Raw genomic sequence first — 15,187 nt, forward strand, 5'->3', positions numbered from 1 at the left:
ACACAAGACATTGAAAACATATTAATGCCGGCTTATACAAGGCAGAGAGGAGGAAAGCAGCTTGGCTGTGCATGCGGCCGCAGCACTGATAGGATATTTACTTTCTTACTGGCCCTATGAAAAAGGTCTATAGCACTGATACTGATGCCTAGATTTTTCTTTCGGACAAATCCAACAACGCCTTCACTTACAGCATCATCAGCCGACTGCCAGTTTCAGTGAAAAATATGTTGAAATACTGGGGGGCATGGCATGGCATTCCCAGAAAATGCTTATGCTATTGGAGTGTGCTCCACATTTTGAGTATTTAGGTTTACATTGTAATCTATAGAACTTATGCTTACCTTAATGTTTTCTGTGAGGAGTGTACCAATTTGTGCTTTCTTTTGAATACTACTTGGCATCTCGTTAGTATTTTGGATGGACTTGGGAGAGTGGTATAGTCGTGTCATAGCTTTTCTAGAGTATTGTTATGTTCTTTGCAGATATGGGCCATAAGCTGTTGGCCATGAGATAGAGGGATCCGGGTAATTGTATTCTCGGGCCACCACACTTGCTTTGGAATGGCTCTCAATAATCGTCTTGGTTATCAGTGAGTCTTGTGGTGTGGTATAGTTGAGTAGTATACAGCGCTGTTTTGCCATTTAACGTCCACCGTTTTCACCCTGATCCAAGAATGAACTAACACCAACTCGCCCAACTTTCGATACTACTGCAAAATCAGTAATTGCCTTTATTGAAGCCTGTTTCAATTGCTGTTGATGGCTTAAGCACATAAAATGTGTAAGTAAAAAACACCACTTCACTATGTAAAAGGCGTGACTTGTTTGAGATACTGCTGGATCACCATAGCCAAAAGAAGTACCGACATACAATTATTGTGTACCACAGGTTCACAAAAAGTATAAAAATTTCTCATTGCATCTCTTGAGCAAAAATGTTGTCAACACATTTCCTAGCTTACGTTTCTTTCACAAGGTATTAAAAAGCATTAGTTGAAATGTAGTGTCGGTGTCCGTGTGTTTTCTGTTTGCCCGTCATTCCTTGTGCTGTGCTAGGGCAGTGCAATGCAGCCAGTCATGTAAGAACTTTGTAAGACTGCGGAAATACAAATATGGGTAACCCAGCACTAAACACACGTGCGATCGAAACAACAACGGGCACACTGTCTATCTACTGTTCAGAAAGCAACAACATGATGTGGTGCCACTGCCCTCTGAGCATTAGGTGCTGACTGGTGCTCTTTTACTGTCTTTCAGGAAGCCACCTGCTCGGCCCAAGACGTGCTCGAAGAGCGAGGCCTGGTGCGCGTTGCTGTCACCGTACAGGAGCTCTTTCGGGTTGCCAGTCGCAACAAGCACTGACCCTTCTAGTCCCACACTTCAGCCCCCCCGTCATGCAGTGTGATTTTGCACCGTCAACCCACCTCCTGTCTACGTTGTGTAAGCCAGTCTCAGCCAGTGACGAAACAAGAAAAAAAGATTGAGGGAAGCACAGACAGAGCAGCGCAGCACTTAGCAGTGCATTTGAAAACGGTGTGTGTAGTTACCGGCACTGTGATATGAAGTTATGTACCAAATGCTGACATAGGAGTATTATCTATACAAAGCTCTTCCAGCCAGACTGCTGACGCATTTGATGCTGACATTTTGCACAGAGATGACCTTTTGTGGTGCATGCAGTTTAATATGAGGTTGTTGGGCAGATCTCACTTGTGTTGTGCAGAATAAACTAGAAGTCTTCATGACCTGCACTGATGCTGGTCAAGAAAGTGCCAGTTCTGCTGCAATGTAAGGGTGGTGCCACTTGTTTTTGGGTAAAATGAAATGCACAACTTGTTTTTTCTTTTTTACAGTGAGAAATGGCAGCGTCATAATAATTCTGCTAATTCTACACTTTCTTTTTTGGGAGATGTCACCACAGGCATGTACTTATAATTTATTCTGGGCAGTCATGTGGTGCACTCAAACATTGTACCAAACTGCATGCACCACAAAATGCTACCTCTCTGCAAGATTTGAACATGAATGAGCCAGCAGTATACACAGAAATGTCACATGCTACCAAGTGCTCCTACTTAAGCGCATTTGGCGGACTCGTGTCAGCGTGCGATGAAACAGCCCAACAGTAACATGGTTGGTATGTGCAGTAACAAGGCTGTTGTGTGTAACGACATCGCTTGTGTCGCTTTGACTTTGCTGCAATTTAAACTTGGGCAACATTTCCTAAGTGCTTTTTTTTGTGTGTGTGCTGTATGCTGCTTCCGATATTGAGGGGCACAATTAAGAAGCATGCAACCTTCATTTGATATTGAAACAGTTTGTTTAGGTTCAGTTTAATTACCTTTAACTGAACGAAATTGGCATAGTGAAAGCCGTTATAAAAGTGGATTTCATTTTACTCTTTACAATGGTCACAAAGTGCCCTATGGATGCAAGTGATCTTGTGCTACCTTGTTGCTGTGTCGCTTTGTTTCTGGGCTGTGATTAAGTATGCAACTGTGTTGCCAAAGCAATGTACTTAACGGATTACGTTAGGAAAGAGTAGTTTCTGAGGGAAAATTATTCCCTCGCCTCAAGAGTTCATTCTTATTTATGCAATGCGCGCACATCAACCCACACACTTGTTTGTACTCATGTACTTACTTTTTAATGTGAGAGTGTTCTTAGAGGTCTTTTAGTAGTTTATATTGTACAAATGACCTTTTGGTCATACACAACTACACCCTGCCAAGGGCACCTTGTCATGGCACATCACATCTACAAATGCTGGGTTAATTGTGGCAAGGCTCATTTATCAAAGCCTCGTGCTGTTTTGCCAGCTGCAAGGTGAGTTTTTGGAAAGCAAGGCAGCCAGCTATAAATTACACATTGTTTTTTGGTCACTAAGCTTGCCCAGCAAGCTTGCTAGCCGTGACTCGGTGACTGTACATTTGACGACAAGCGGCCGTCAGCCACCTGGTGCATATCCCTATCCCAGTTGAACCTTCTTAAGCCAATTTTTTATGCTCCTTTCTAAGCCTTTTCTGGAAAGCCAAAGCATGAGTGCTCACTTTATTGGTGTTGTATGGGCTGCACACTGTAGCCTATTGCTGCAAGCATGATCTCTTTGTGCAAGCCTGCCTACAGGCTGATGTACCCAGTGTCTGTTCAACGTTGCATTGCTACTTCATACCCTCCATGTTCCTCATGACCATGATTTATCACATCGCTCAGCATCAATGAAAGGCATCACATACATTGGTGCCAGAACACTCATTTTGTATTGTCCTGCTACGAACCTTATTGCCATTATTTCTTGCCAATATTTGCTCTTGATGGCAACCCACTAGGTAACTGAGAGCTTTCTGCATCTTTGCAGATGTCATAGCTGGCACTTTTATGCTGTCTGCCAAAACAAAAAGTATTTGAATCCATTTTATACCGATTTTCCTGCCATCTTCTTTTGGCCGGGAGGTCTTGAGCCATTTATTTGTGTTCAAACACAGCAGGAGCTGTAGTGTTGACTCAAAATGGGCATAAAAGCTTAATAAACTTGGCTGTCTGTTCACTTAAAAGAAATGCTCATTGTCTGCATGGAACGGTGTGTTTTAATGTGTTACACTTAGTCATGAATGTCACAAGCTGCAGTGGAAGCTGCATTTGCTTTAAACTGACGAGCTTGAAAAGTCATGGTTGCCCTCATTTCTATCTGTATTTGGGTGGCGTTGAACAAATTTTTTTTTTATACAACATTTACGTGCAAGTTGTGGGAGAGAAAAGACATGGAACATCTTTTAATAAAATATGTTTTTCCCCTTCGAAAAAACTTTGCCTGATGTGTGCATTGTTGTGCCATCTAGATTACCTGCATTATTTTTAAGAGAAAGAAGGCAGGGCTCAGAGCTACAGGTGAACATACCCTTGCTAAGGATTGCAAGAAAATGTTCCACCCAAACCTTCGAGCTTGTCTTGTTTCAGTCATATCAGTGATAAGAGCGAGACAAGTTGGTTATGCAGCTCTAAGTTATACTATGATGGAAAATAGTACACTTTATAATAATAATATTAACACTTCATACTATATTAATGGACACTACTAGTGAAACTGTATGCATGAGGTGGCTGTGCACGCAACTTTGGATCACTGTGTAGACATTGCCATTCTGTTGCCTAACGTATATCTCCTCCATTGACCTGGTTGATATCATCTAATCAAATACAGTAGTACCTCATTCATATGTGCTAATGCAAGAAAGAGCGTACAATCCATAGTCACTTGAAAATTTGGCAGACTGAACTGTTGTTGATATCTTCATAATGCGAAGTATTGTGTGAATCGTTGCAGCACGAGGTGTCAGCGCACGCCAGGCTAGTGAGGCCCGAGACGCGCGTTGTCTTACCAAGCTTATGTTTGCGCTCTCTGAATTCAGCTTGGGTCAGCAGCTTCTTAGGGCGGGCCATTTTGCGGGAAGTTTTGACTTCCGCACTCGATGAGAATCGTTGTGGCACGAAGTGCTGACACATGTTGAGCTGGTAGGGCCCGAGCACCCCTAGACACGCTTTGTCATTTTATTGTTGCATAGTGTTTTAAGACGGCGACAGCAAACTAAAGCAAAATTGAGGTGGTGGGCGACGCCAGTATACGGTGCTACCAGAGTGAAACATGACGCTCACCTAGTGCCGCCTGAAGCAAGCAATGGCGGCGCGTTTGGTTACCGCCTAGTATGCAGTGCTCAAGTACGCTTCCAATGGCACCATACCACAGGCTCTGTGAAACAGATAGGGGAAGATGCTTATCGCGGTAAGGTTGGCGGTAACTGCTGTGAATGCGATGTGCAACGACCCATGAGGAGATGTGCTAGAAGAGGAAACTGAGTTCATGCCAGCATTTTCTCGTGACACAGGTGGGAGAGTACTGTGGGGAAGCTGCCATGACGGGTGTCTACTGCTCTCAATTGCGCATGCCTGGCACCTTTTCTTGTTCACACATGATCTGGTGGCAGGAAAACACATCATATGAACGCAGTTTGACAATGTACTTAACGTTCGTGCCAGAAGATCGTCTTTTCCAGGTGCCTATTAACCGGTAAGAAGAAATGCCTAGTAGTTGCAGTGGGTCATTTTTTTGTGTTCTCGATCGCAAGCCTTGTCACCAGGAAATTGTGTAAAACAGGATCATATTAGCGAGCTTATACTTAATTGGTACCATGCTGCTCAAGGCAGGCAAGCGAGATAACTTTTTTCTTTTTATTAAATTAAAATAAAAGAAAGAGACGTAGTCACCTTATAATGGTGACGGCTACTCCTTTTCTCATAGCGGAAAGAACAATATAAAAAATATGTAGGAAAATGAAAAGAAATCACTTCATACAGTCAGAAATCCACAGCACAGTCCTATACACCCATGAACATAACAGTATAAAAGTCGAATGCAAGTTGCACCACAATGAGTTCATAAACAAAGTCACAAACACACACACAAACACCGTGATGTAGACTCCGATGAGCATATAAACAGATCAATCAATCAATCAACCATTTATTTCAGTATCAAAGACACTTGGTGGGTACAGACAACAAGCCATTCATCAGGCTTGACGAGGTCTGCACCCCCGAACATTGGCAGACAAGGCGCATAACAAGTACAGCAAGCCAACATAAATAAACCGAACAGTGTACTAAGTCAGGTGTATTTTTTTTTTACGGTCTTAAATCAGCTGCCATTGTCATAAATACTAGTAAAAGAAGCAAAGCAAGAAATCATTGTGTAGAAATAAATAATAAAATAAGAAAGAAATACGCTTGAACACACGACAGAGTCACATGAGTACATGAATACTGCATGAGATTACACATACTATTGCGAAAGCAAAAAGCACCAATAAATATAATGTCAGAGCAAAGCAAATAAGACAATTAGGTGTGGCATTGTATTATATTTGGAACTCTGGATTATTAAGCAGCGCAGGTATCTGGTATTTTAACATCTGAGTGCCATGCTTTGTACGTGTTCTAGGCACCTTCCAAAGCTCACGCATGAGAAATTACACAGTGGTAAAATAATTCATGCACAGAAAAAAAGAATGTATAACACGTAATATACAAGCACTAGTAATTACAAATAATAGAAGAATGTTATAGTAACATCGTGTGATTATTCAGTGCAATACCTAGTATGTATTTGTTAAGGATGCCTGTTTCTTCATAAAAATGTTCAATTGCATTCAATGTTTTTCGCTGTGCTATTTTCAGTGGCCATGGGCCCAGCAATTTTGCGAGTGAGAAAGACCGGTGAGGATCAATGAAGTGTAGTTCTCGTTCTAGCTGCCGTCTTTGCATCTCGTAATATGGGGCATTCGAGGAGTAGATGGCGAACATCCTCATCGTCGTGGCCACAAGAGCAAGCCGGGCAAGGAGCCTGTTTGATACGATATAGGAAATGTTTGGTGTAATCTGTCCCAAGACGCAGTCAATGAATTAGTGTCTCGGTACTTTTAGAAAGTTGTACATCCAGCTGGTATTTGAGTTGAGGGTCCACTTCGTAAAGAATTGATTCCTTAGTGTTTTCATTAAACCATGTTGACATACACAAGTCTTTCTTTAGTACTGTCAATATCCGTTTTGTGTCCATTGGTGATAAAGGGATGAGTTGAATTTCTGCATCTTTATGGGCCGATTTCGCCAATAAGTCCGCTAGCTTGTTGCCTGCTATACCAGCATGGCCCGGGACCCACTGTAATATCACTTCATGTAGAAATGCTGAGTAGAAATTCTGAAGAGATGTCGGCATGCTTCCAGGCTGCAAATCACTGTGAAATGCGGTTACCACGCTTCTGCAATAGTAAGGTGACTGGACATAGCTTGCAGGGACTCCTAGGCACACTCGTAAACTCTGAGCCTGCAACAGCTGTAGCCGATAGAGGGGCGTCGCAGGTAACTTGTGAAATATAGGGAAGGAGTAAGCAATTTTCTAGTGCACAAGTGCTGAGTGGACGCGAAGCAGGGATGCAGTTGTTCCATCCCACTTCGTGCCTGCGATTCTGCGGAGAACATTTATAACACAACTAATTTGGTCCTCCAGGGCGGTCAAATGATGAGTTCATTGAAGCTGGTGGTCTAAAATCACGCCGAGAACACGTTCAGAAAACTAACCGAACCAGCTCCGAACCAGCTCGATCTCATGGCCGTCTGTTGAAAGACCGAAATTTCTAACCTTTTTTCTTGTGAAAGGCAGAACCACTGATTTGGCATAAGATATCTTCATGCCCCGTTCTCTTAAATAATCACCTATTGCGTTCAAAGCTTCCTGCAGCCGATGCTTGACAACTTCTAGAGCCGTATTCGATGTCCATATACAAATGTCAACATCATACATAGATATGTTTATGTCTGCTGGAAGTACTGCTGGTAAACCTGCTATTGCTGCATTGAAGAGAAGCGGACTTCATTTGAGAACTCAGTCATGCACGCCAAGAGTTGAGAGTCCAAGCAGAACATGAAGGTGACTAACCGAGTCAAAGGCCTTCTTAATATCAATAAACAGAACAGCAACAGCAATGTTCCTACAGCTAATCTCGTGGTCAGCAAACGTTGCCAAGTAAAAGATGCAGTCCATTGTACATCTACGTTTTCGTACATCTACGTACATCTACGTTGTCTACCAGATCTACGATCTGGTAGACAACTGCTGGATTCTATCCACCATTGCAGTCTATTATTGATCATTTTTTCCATCACCTTTGAAACCCAGCTCGTTAAACTAACAGGACGGATAGAGTCAAGCAGGGTGTCTATCAACCGGGAAAACCGGGAATTTTCAGGGATTTTGAATAGTCTGGAAATACTCAGGGAAAACTCAGGGAACTTGTGCTGGTATCAGGGAAAATTGGGTGTAATTTTTTTGAAATGGAACGAAAGTCGCGGTATTACTGGCTCGAGTAGCAGAGAGGAATCGTGAAGAAACTACTTTATCGCCGTGTCGTCGGCTGGAGGAGTTGCCAGTGTACGGTGAACGACTGGCTTTCCGGATGCCCGTTAATTCGAACAGCTCCGTGGCACCATCACCTACCCCATAGAGTCAGTGTATAAGAACATCTAAAATTCCGGACGCAAGAACCCTTCGCCGTCAGATTTTCCGGACTTTTTGTCATGACCGCAGGTCCAAAATCGCATTAATAAAAGCCACCACCGCCGCCTCGAACCGGCGCTCTCGCACGCAGATCTGCTAGCAGCAGTAGCCACCATCGCGGCAACGCTAGGCCTAGCTGCTTCGACGTTCGCTACCAAGCTTCCTGCTGTTCAACGCCGTGTTTTTTATTAAAACAATTCGCCGCTGTCAGCAATGTCATCGACTGCGCCTTTGTCATCCTCGTAATTGTCTTTGAAGCTCGTAAAGCGGGTTGCATAATACTGGTTTCCGAAAGTCAGCTTTGCCTTATTACAGTAGTGCTACGCAGTGAAGCACAAGTGTGAAAAGGGTCAGTTGTCACGGCACACAGTATGTATTAAAGGGCCCCTGAAACGGTTTCGACAAATTTTGTAGACGCGTAGGGTACAGCATGAGTAGAACATTCGCACCACAATTTAAGGGACGCGTTACGTAATGGAGCTACAAGCGATTAGAAGTTGCCCTCCTCCCTAGCCATGCTTTTCCTCTTCAACTCGTTCGCCGAGATATTGGGGCTAAACTCCACCTTCACTGGTTCTGCGTCACGATGCGACGTCACATCGTCCACTTCCGGTTGTTTTGGAGCCCGCCCCCGCCCAACCTCTCCGCTAGCCGCTTGGCCGTCAACCCCGAGCGAGAGCTATCGAAGTAGCGTGCGTTGCGAGCATTCTGTCGTAGCGCCGAACGTGACTGGTATTCCTGTAAGCACAGGCAAGCTGGTCATTTCGGCAAATGACTGGAGGCATAAACTCAAGCTGATGAAGGAACTTTAGCGTAGACGTACGTGAGCGGCCTGATTGGTCTGCACGGTCCAGCCACTTGTTGGCGCAGCGCTTAACCAGCCAAACAAAGCTCCAATATTGCTCTAACAAAGTGTAAACCATTTTAAACATATATAAAAACAGCGTGTTGGTGATTACACTCCTGAGAAATATACACACCAGCAGCAAAAAAGAATACACTTCGTTACTGCTACTGTGTGTGGTTGAGCTCTGTGCCACCAGCTGGCTGCGCCGTGCAGACCATTCACATTTGCGCTTCTGCTCCTCCCGTGAAACGACGTGGTCAAATGGTCAGGCCCTGTCCCCTTGCGCTTGCGTTTACCCTAATACCGGACTCGCGAAACGCTATTGCGTTAGTAATCTTCCGGTGTAAAGTGACGGTCACAAACGCGAAAATCCTGGCGGCGATCGGATAGCGGCAGTCCGATACGCAGCAGCCAGTTCGCTCGTATACTGCGACACACTGAGGGACAACATAGAGGCTCCCGTTCCCGTTCCCTCCTGTTCCCGCAACGGCGCAAACGTGAGCGTCACCTTTGCCGGCAACGTCGTCCCCACGGACGTACTTCTCTTCAAGCAACGACGGCTCGTTCGACCTCGTCTGCCACGCCCACTCCAGTGCGACCGCTGCGGTGTGTACGGCCATGCCGGCGCCACTTGCTCCTACGACGCCCGTTGCCTCCGCTGCGGAGGTGGTCACGCGACAAGCGACTGCGCCGCGCAGCACCCCGCGTGCGTAAACTGCAAAGGCCGCCATGCAGCAACCGAGCCGCGCTGCCCACACTGGCAGCTCGAAAGGAAAGCAGCCATCCTGCTAGCCTCCTCCGAGCAGCCCATGACTCGGAAGAAGGCGTTCGAGCTGGCCAAAGCTCGCGTCGCGCAACCTGAGCATCGTCAGCATCAGCAGAACGTGCCCCGCCCTTCAGCGACGGTACAAGCTGGCGTGTCGTTCAGCGATGCTTTACGTGGCCGCAGCGTCAATCCCGCCGCGCCGGAAACCACGCCGCCTCCCGCAGTTGCCCCTGTTGGCGACCCGAGGGACGCCCTGATCGCGGCGCTCGCCGCAGCTCTGCGGGCGCTCATGGAGACCGCCCCGCACATGGACGACACGGTGCGACGGATGTGCACCGCGGCCCTGGCCGCACAGCAGTCCCTCCCTCGTCATGGCTAGCCGAGCAGCGAAACGTCGGCCGCGCATACTGCAGTGGAATGTCCGCTCGATGCGCCGTCGGCACCCGGAGCTTTGCCAGCTTCTTCTCCTGCACGAGTACGATGTGCTCGCGTTGCAGGAGACACACGTACGCGACGGGGAGTGCAACCTTCCGGGCTTCGTCGCCTACCACAGTGCCGTCACGTGCGAACTTCAGTCTTGTGCCGACGTTCCGTGCCGCGATCCACTCCACCCACCCGGCCGCTCTCGAGCGTCTGCATGTTTATGTGCGTGCGCGCCTTGGTCAAGCCGCCGTCTCTGTGTCCGACATCGTTCCCACCTCCGTGGAGTGCGTGGCTGTGACTGTGCGCGTTGGGGGGGTCGACACTTGTGTCGCCAGCGTGTACGTCCAGCCCGTGCAGCGATGGGATACCTCTTTCGTGGAGAGCCTCGCCGCGCGCATCGACGGTGACTGTGTTGTGTGCGGCGACTTTAACTCTCACCACACGGCATGGGGCAGCAGCCGCTGTGAGCCTAACGGCAGGAACCTGCTGAACTCTATCAACTCCTCTGGTCTGCTGATCATCAACTCCGGCAGTCCCACTTTCGTGCGTCGGAATGTGCGCGGGAGTGTGATAGACTTATCGCTGGTGAGCGAACGGTGCCATTACGAGTGGGTACGCAGCCCTGACACGCAAGGATCGGATCATTATCCCATCTCGCTTGACCCTCTCGGCCGCTGCCGCGACCGGATCCGCACCTACCGCATCACGGACTGGTCTCTCTTCAGGACGCTGTGTGCCACGCCTCCTCCTGTCAACACTGACTTCCTTTCGCACATCTCAAGCTGCGTTGCCGCCGCGACCAAGTCATGTACGGTGCCCGCTGGAACGCCGGCGCCCGACATGAAACTTTTGAACTTACGCGCGGTACGTCGACGCGCCGAACGCCGCGCCATCAAAAGCGACAAGGTGGAGCACTGGACTCTTTACAACCGCCTTGACGCCGCGTGCCGTCGTCATGCCAGGCAGCGCCGCAATCAGAGCTGGCAAAGTCTCTGCCTCTCCTTGGAGGACACTCGCGATAAAGCCCGCCCCTGGCGCATCCTCGCCGCCCTGCTCAGTCCCAAGATCCCCCGCCGCCCTGCACTCTCCATCGCAGTGGCTCAGGGCTTGAGTGCCGAGCAGTTGGCCGAACTGTTCGCGGATACGTTCGCCCCGCCGTCTGTGTGCCCTGTCGCAGCCGCCGTCGAACTTCCGCCGCACAACATGGTTGAACGCTTCGCTCCTATGCGCTACTTCCCAACGAGCGCAATTATGGAGCATGTAGAAGTGTTGTGTTCTGCTGAGTTCACGATCAGCGAGTTGCGCATCGTCTTGAACAAGCACAAACGCCGCTCCGCTCCCGGTTCCGACGGCGTTACTCATCAAGTGCTCAGAAACATCGACGCAGCTCAACTTCCCTCACTTCTCGAGGTTTTCAACTCCGTCTGGCGCAGCGGCATCATCCCCGCCAACTGGAAAGAGGCGATCGTCGTTCCCATTCTGAAGCGCGGCAAACCAGCCTCGAACATCAGCTCCTATCGCCCAGTATCGCTGACCTCGGTACCCGGCAAAACGATGGAGTCGATGGCTTTGAACCGACTCGAATGGATCGCCTCCGCCCTCGACGCTCTTGCCCCGGAACAGAGTGGCTTCCGCCGACTCCGCTCGACAGCTGATTCCATCGCGGACGTTGTCGCCACTCTCGAGCACGCTGCAAGCCGCCACGAAGCCGCATACCTGGTGCTGCTCGATGTCGAACGCGCGTTTGACGGCCTCCCGCACGGCACCATCATCCAAGCGCTTCGCGAGCTGCGCATCACCGGCCGCCTACTGGACTATGTGTCGGCCTTTCTTAGCGACCGAACACTCAGAGTGCATGTTGGCGACGCGCTTAGCGCCCCCCGCAGCGTGACCGCTGGTGTTCCTCAGGGCAGTGTTCTTAGCCCCTTTCTATTCAACTTGGCGCTTGCAAGGCTCCCCGATTTCATCCCGAAGCTGACAGCCTTCGAAGTCCGCGTGGCGATTTACGCCGACGACATCGCTCTTTTCGCTTCCGGGCCCACGGACTATGGCTACCAAGTGCGGCAATCACTGCAGTCTGCTATCAACGCCGTGGACGAATACCTCACCAGCGTGGGGCTTCAGCTCTCGGCGTCTAAAACCGAGGCGCTAATGATCCATCCCCGTGCTAGCCGTGCTCGCTCCGAAGTGCCCACGCTCTCGCTGCGCGGAAGCCCCCTCCCGTGGCAGAGAAAAGTTCGCTACCTGGGCCTTCACATCGACTGCCGCCTGAACTTTAATGCGGCAACCACACAGCTCTGCAGGGACGCCAGGAAAGTTGCAGGCGCCGCACGCTCCCTGCTCGCCCGTGGCCGCGGCTGCACACCGCATCTTGCGCTCCGAGTTTATAACTCGATCGCTACTTCGCGAGCGCTCTACGCACTCCCGCTCACCAACGCCAGTGCAGCCAACTGGAGGGCCGTTGACGTCGAACACCGCACTGCAGTTCGCCAGATGTACGCGCTTCCCCGCTTCTCGCAAGTGGGGGCAACTCTCGCCGAAGCGGGAAACTGGCCGCCCTCACTTCGTGCGAGGAAACAGGCGCTTCACCACATCGAGCGCCTGCAACGGTCGCCACAGGGCCAGTCTCTCGTGTGCCGCCTCCACACCCTCGAGGGCTCGGGCATGGGTCAGCATGCCACCGACTTCAGCGCCCGCATCGCGTCTCTGCCGCAACTGCTCCCCTTGCCGCCATCGCCGCACGCCTCCCCGCTCCTTGACGTTAACACCAGCGTCCCGGGCGTCACGAGCAAGCGCCGACCAGCACTGTGTGCCATGCAACAGGAGACGGCTGCATTGCTTCACGAACACCTACGTGATCGCCTCCTGGTCTTCACTGACGGCTCTGTCTCCAGTGATGGTTCCGCTGCTGCCGCGTGCACGGCACCGGACATCCCTGCGTCGCGTCAGTGCCGCCTCCGTTTCCCTGCCTCATCAACAGTCGCCGAACTCGCGGCCATTGACCTCGCGGCTGACCTTCTTTACGAGTGCGGTGCTTCGTCTGCTGCGATCCTCACGGACTCGCGCGCGGCTCTGTACATGCTGCGGAAAGACTATGCCGGTCTCCCACTTGTGCAGCGCGTGGGATCGAAACTGCGCCATGTCGTTAATCAGGGCTGCGACTTGGTTTTGCAGTGGGTCCCCGCGCACATTGGCCTGCCCGGAAATGAAGCAGCTGACGCCCTCGCGAAGGAAGCTCTCGCAGCTCGCTTCCCCCTCGCCACCTCTGTCTCCCGCTTCGACGTGGCCAGGACGACTATCACGCGCACCCTCCGCGCGCATCACCCTGACCCACGTGTTGCGGCGGGGACACCCCTTCGCCTCCTCCCCCGCGCCGGCCTCTCCCGCTGGGACCGCTCCTTTCTTCTCCGTCTCCGCGTCGGCTGCTACAACACCGCCGCCCGAGCGCACAGACTGCGCGGAACTGGCAGCCCCGCGTGTGCGGAATGCGGCGAGGATGAGACTCTCGCACATCTCCTGCTGCGATGCCCATCGTTCGACGCTGAGCGCACCGCGCTCTGTACATCCTATCGTCGTGTGGGTCTACCCTGCAACACGGAGACAGAACTACTATTTCCCGCAGCCCACGCCTCCATCGCCAAGAGAGCGTTTGCTGCCCTTCTCGACTTTTTTGTGGAAACTCAACTGAGAGCGCGGCTATAAGCCCCGCATTGCTTCTTCTTTTTCAACCCTCTTGCCTTTTTTTTTTTCTTTTTTTTCTCCGCTCTCTTTCATTCTCTCTTAATCTTTTCCTTCCCACTTCCCCTACCCTGTGCAGTGCTGTTGAGGTGTCCTCCTTTGAGAGACAGTTACGGCACTGCACTTCTCTCTTCCCTTCACCCTTATAATCACTACACACACACACACACATACTGCCTTGCAGAGGGACACGATGTCGCAGCTTGACATATTGCCAGTCACTATATACGTTTGCAGTCCACAAGGCAACAAAGTTGAATCATAGTGTTCGCGAAAAGACTGAGACCGACTCTGACCGCGGAGCTCTCGTCAAAATGGAGTACGTTGTAACACAAGCAGACGACACTTGCTGTGTGCCGGAAGTGCTTGAAGGGAAGCTGAAACACTTTTCGAAACAAATGAGTTCTTTGCGGCATTCTACAGTTTTGAGTCCCCTGAACACGAATATCTGGTTCAAAAAGGGCGGAAACAAACGCAAGCGGCTGTTTCTCCAAGAAAACACGCACCAGCGCCTCAGGGCATCGCGCGAACGTCGCTGTTGCCCGTGATTGGTCGGGACCGCTGTGACGTCTTTCGCGGCAGTCTCCGGTCGGCGCCGCCGTTTCAGAGCGTAGCACGCTGTTCTGTTCTGGCTTCATAGCTGAGTTGTAAGCATTATGGAACATTCTCGCTGTCTCGGACAGCTTGTATTTTCGCCGTACATGTTCGAACCGACAGCCGATACGGAAAACGATGGCGGCAGCGGCGGCAACGACGATGTTGAGTGTGCCAACAGCGAGAGCGATGTGTGCACCTTCTCGCGCGTTGAAAATCTTAGCTGGTACTTATGTTCTTTTTTTTTTCATGTAGCTGCAGGTTCCAATACAGGGAGAAAAAATGCGCTAAAGTGTCACTGGGAACTTCCTGCTGGAAGAATGCCGAAGCACTAACTTCTCATTAGATTGTGAACACGGGTGCGATTCCGCGATGACAAGCACCTTGCCGCTGCTTGTCTAAAGTAGTCCCGTGGTTTTTTGAGTGTTGATACACGATCGCGAACATAAGTGCCGCGTTTCAAAGCGCGCACGTGCAGTGCTGCGGGGTACAGTCATGGAAGTTGCTTATCATACAAATCCAGAGATGGCCAGAGGTATTATATGTGCAATATTTATACTATGGTTCGACGACTTTGCGATTGTGGCTCGATCAAGAATCGGTATGCGTGCTCCATGCTAGTGTTGACATAAAGATATTAGGCAGTTTTAGGACCGCCGTGTGGTAAACACGATAACTGCAACCGTACGTCGAATGTCACTAGGCAAGCC

At 50.0% G+C, this 15,187-nt stretch overlaps 1 protein-coding gene across 1 annotated transcript in view; it reads left to right on the forward strand.

The window, feature by feature from the left end:
- Positions 1 to 3,807, forward strand: part of Lrch (Leucine-rich-repeats and calponin homology domain protein) — a 205,195-nt gene extending 201,388 nt beyond the window's left edge. Inside the window, exon 15 of the mRNA XM_050186794.2 lies at positions 1,260 to 3,807. Within this exon, the coding sequence (XP_050042751.1) occupies positions 1,260 to 1,364 (105 nt within the window). The 3' untranslated portion in view covers positions 1,365 to 3,807. The remainder of the gene's footprint in view (positions 1 to 1,259) is intronic.
- Positions 3,808 to 15,187: the final 11,380 nt, after the last annotated feature.

This window comes from Dermacentor andersoni, chromosome 2 (assembly GCF_023375885.2).
Source record: "Dermacentor andersoni chromosome 2, qqDerAnde1_hic_scaffold, whole genome shotgun sequence".
NCBI lineage: Eukaryota > Metazoa > Arthropoda > Arachnida > Ixodida > Ixodidae > Dermacentor > Dermacentor andersoni.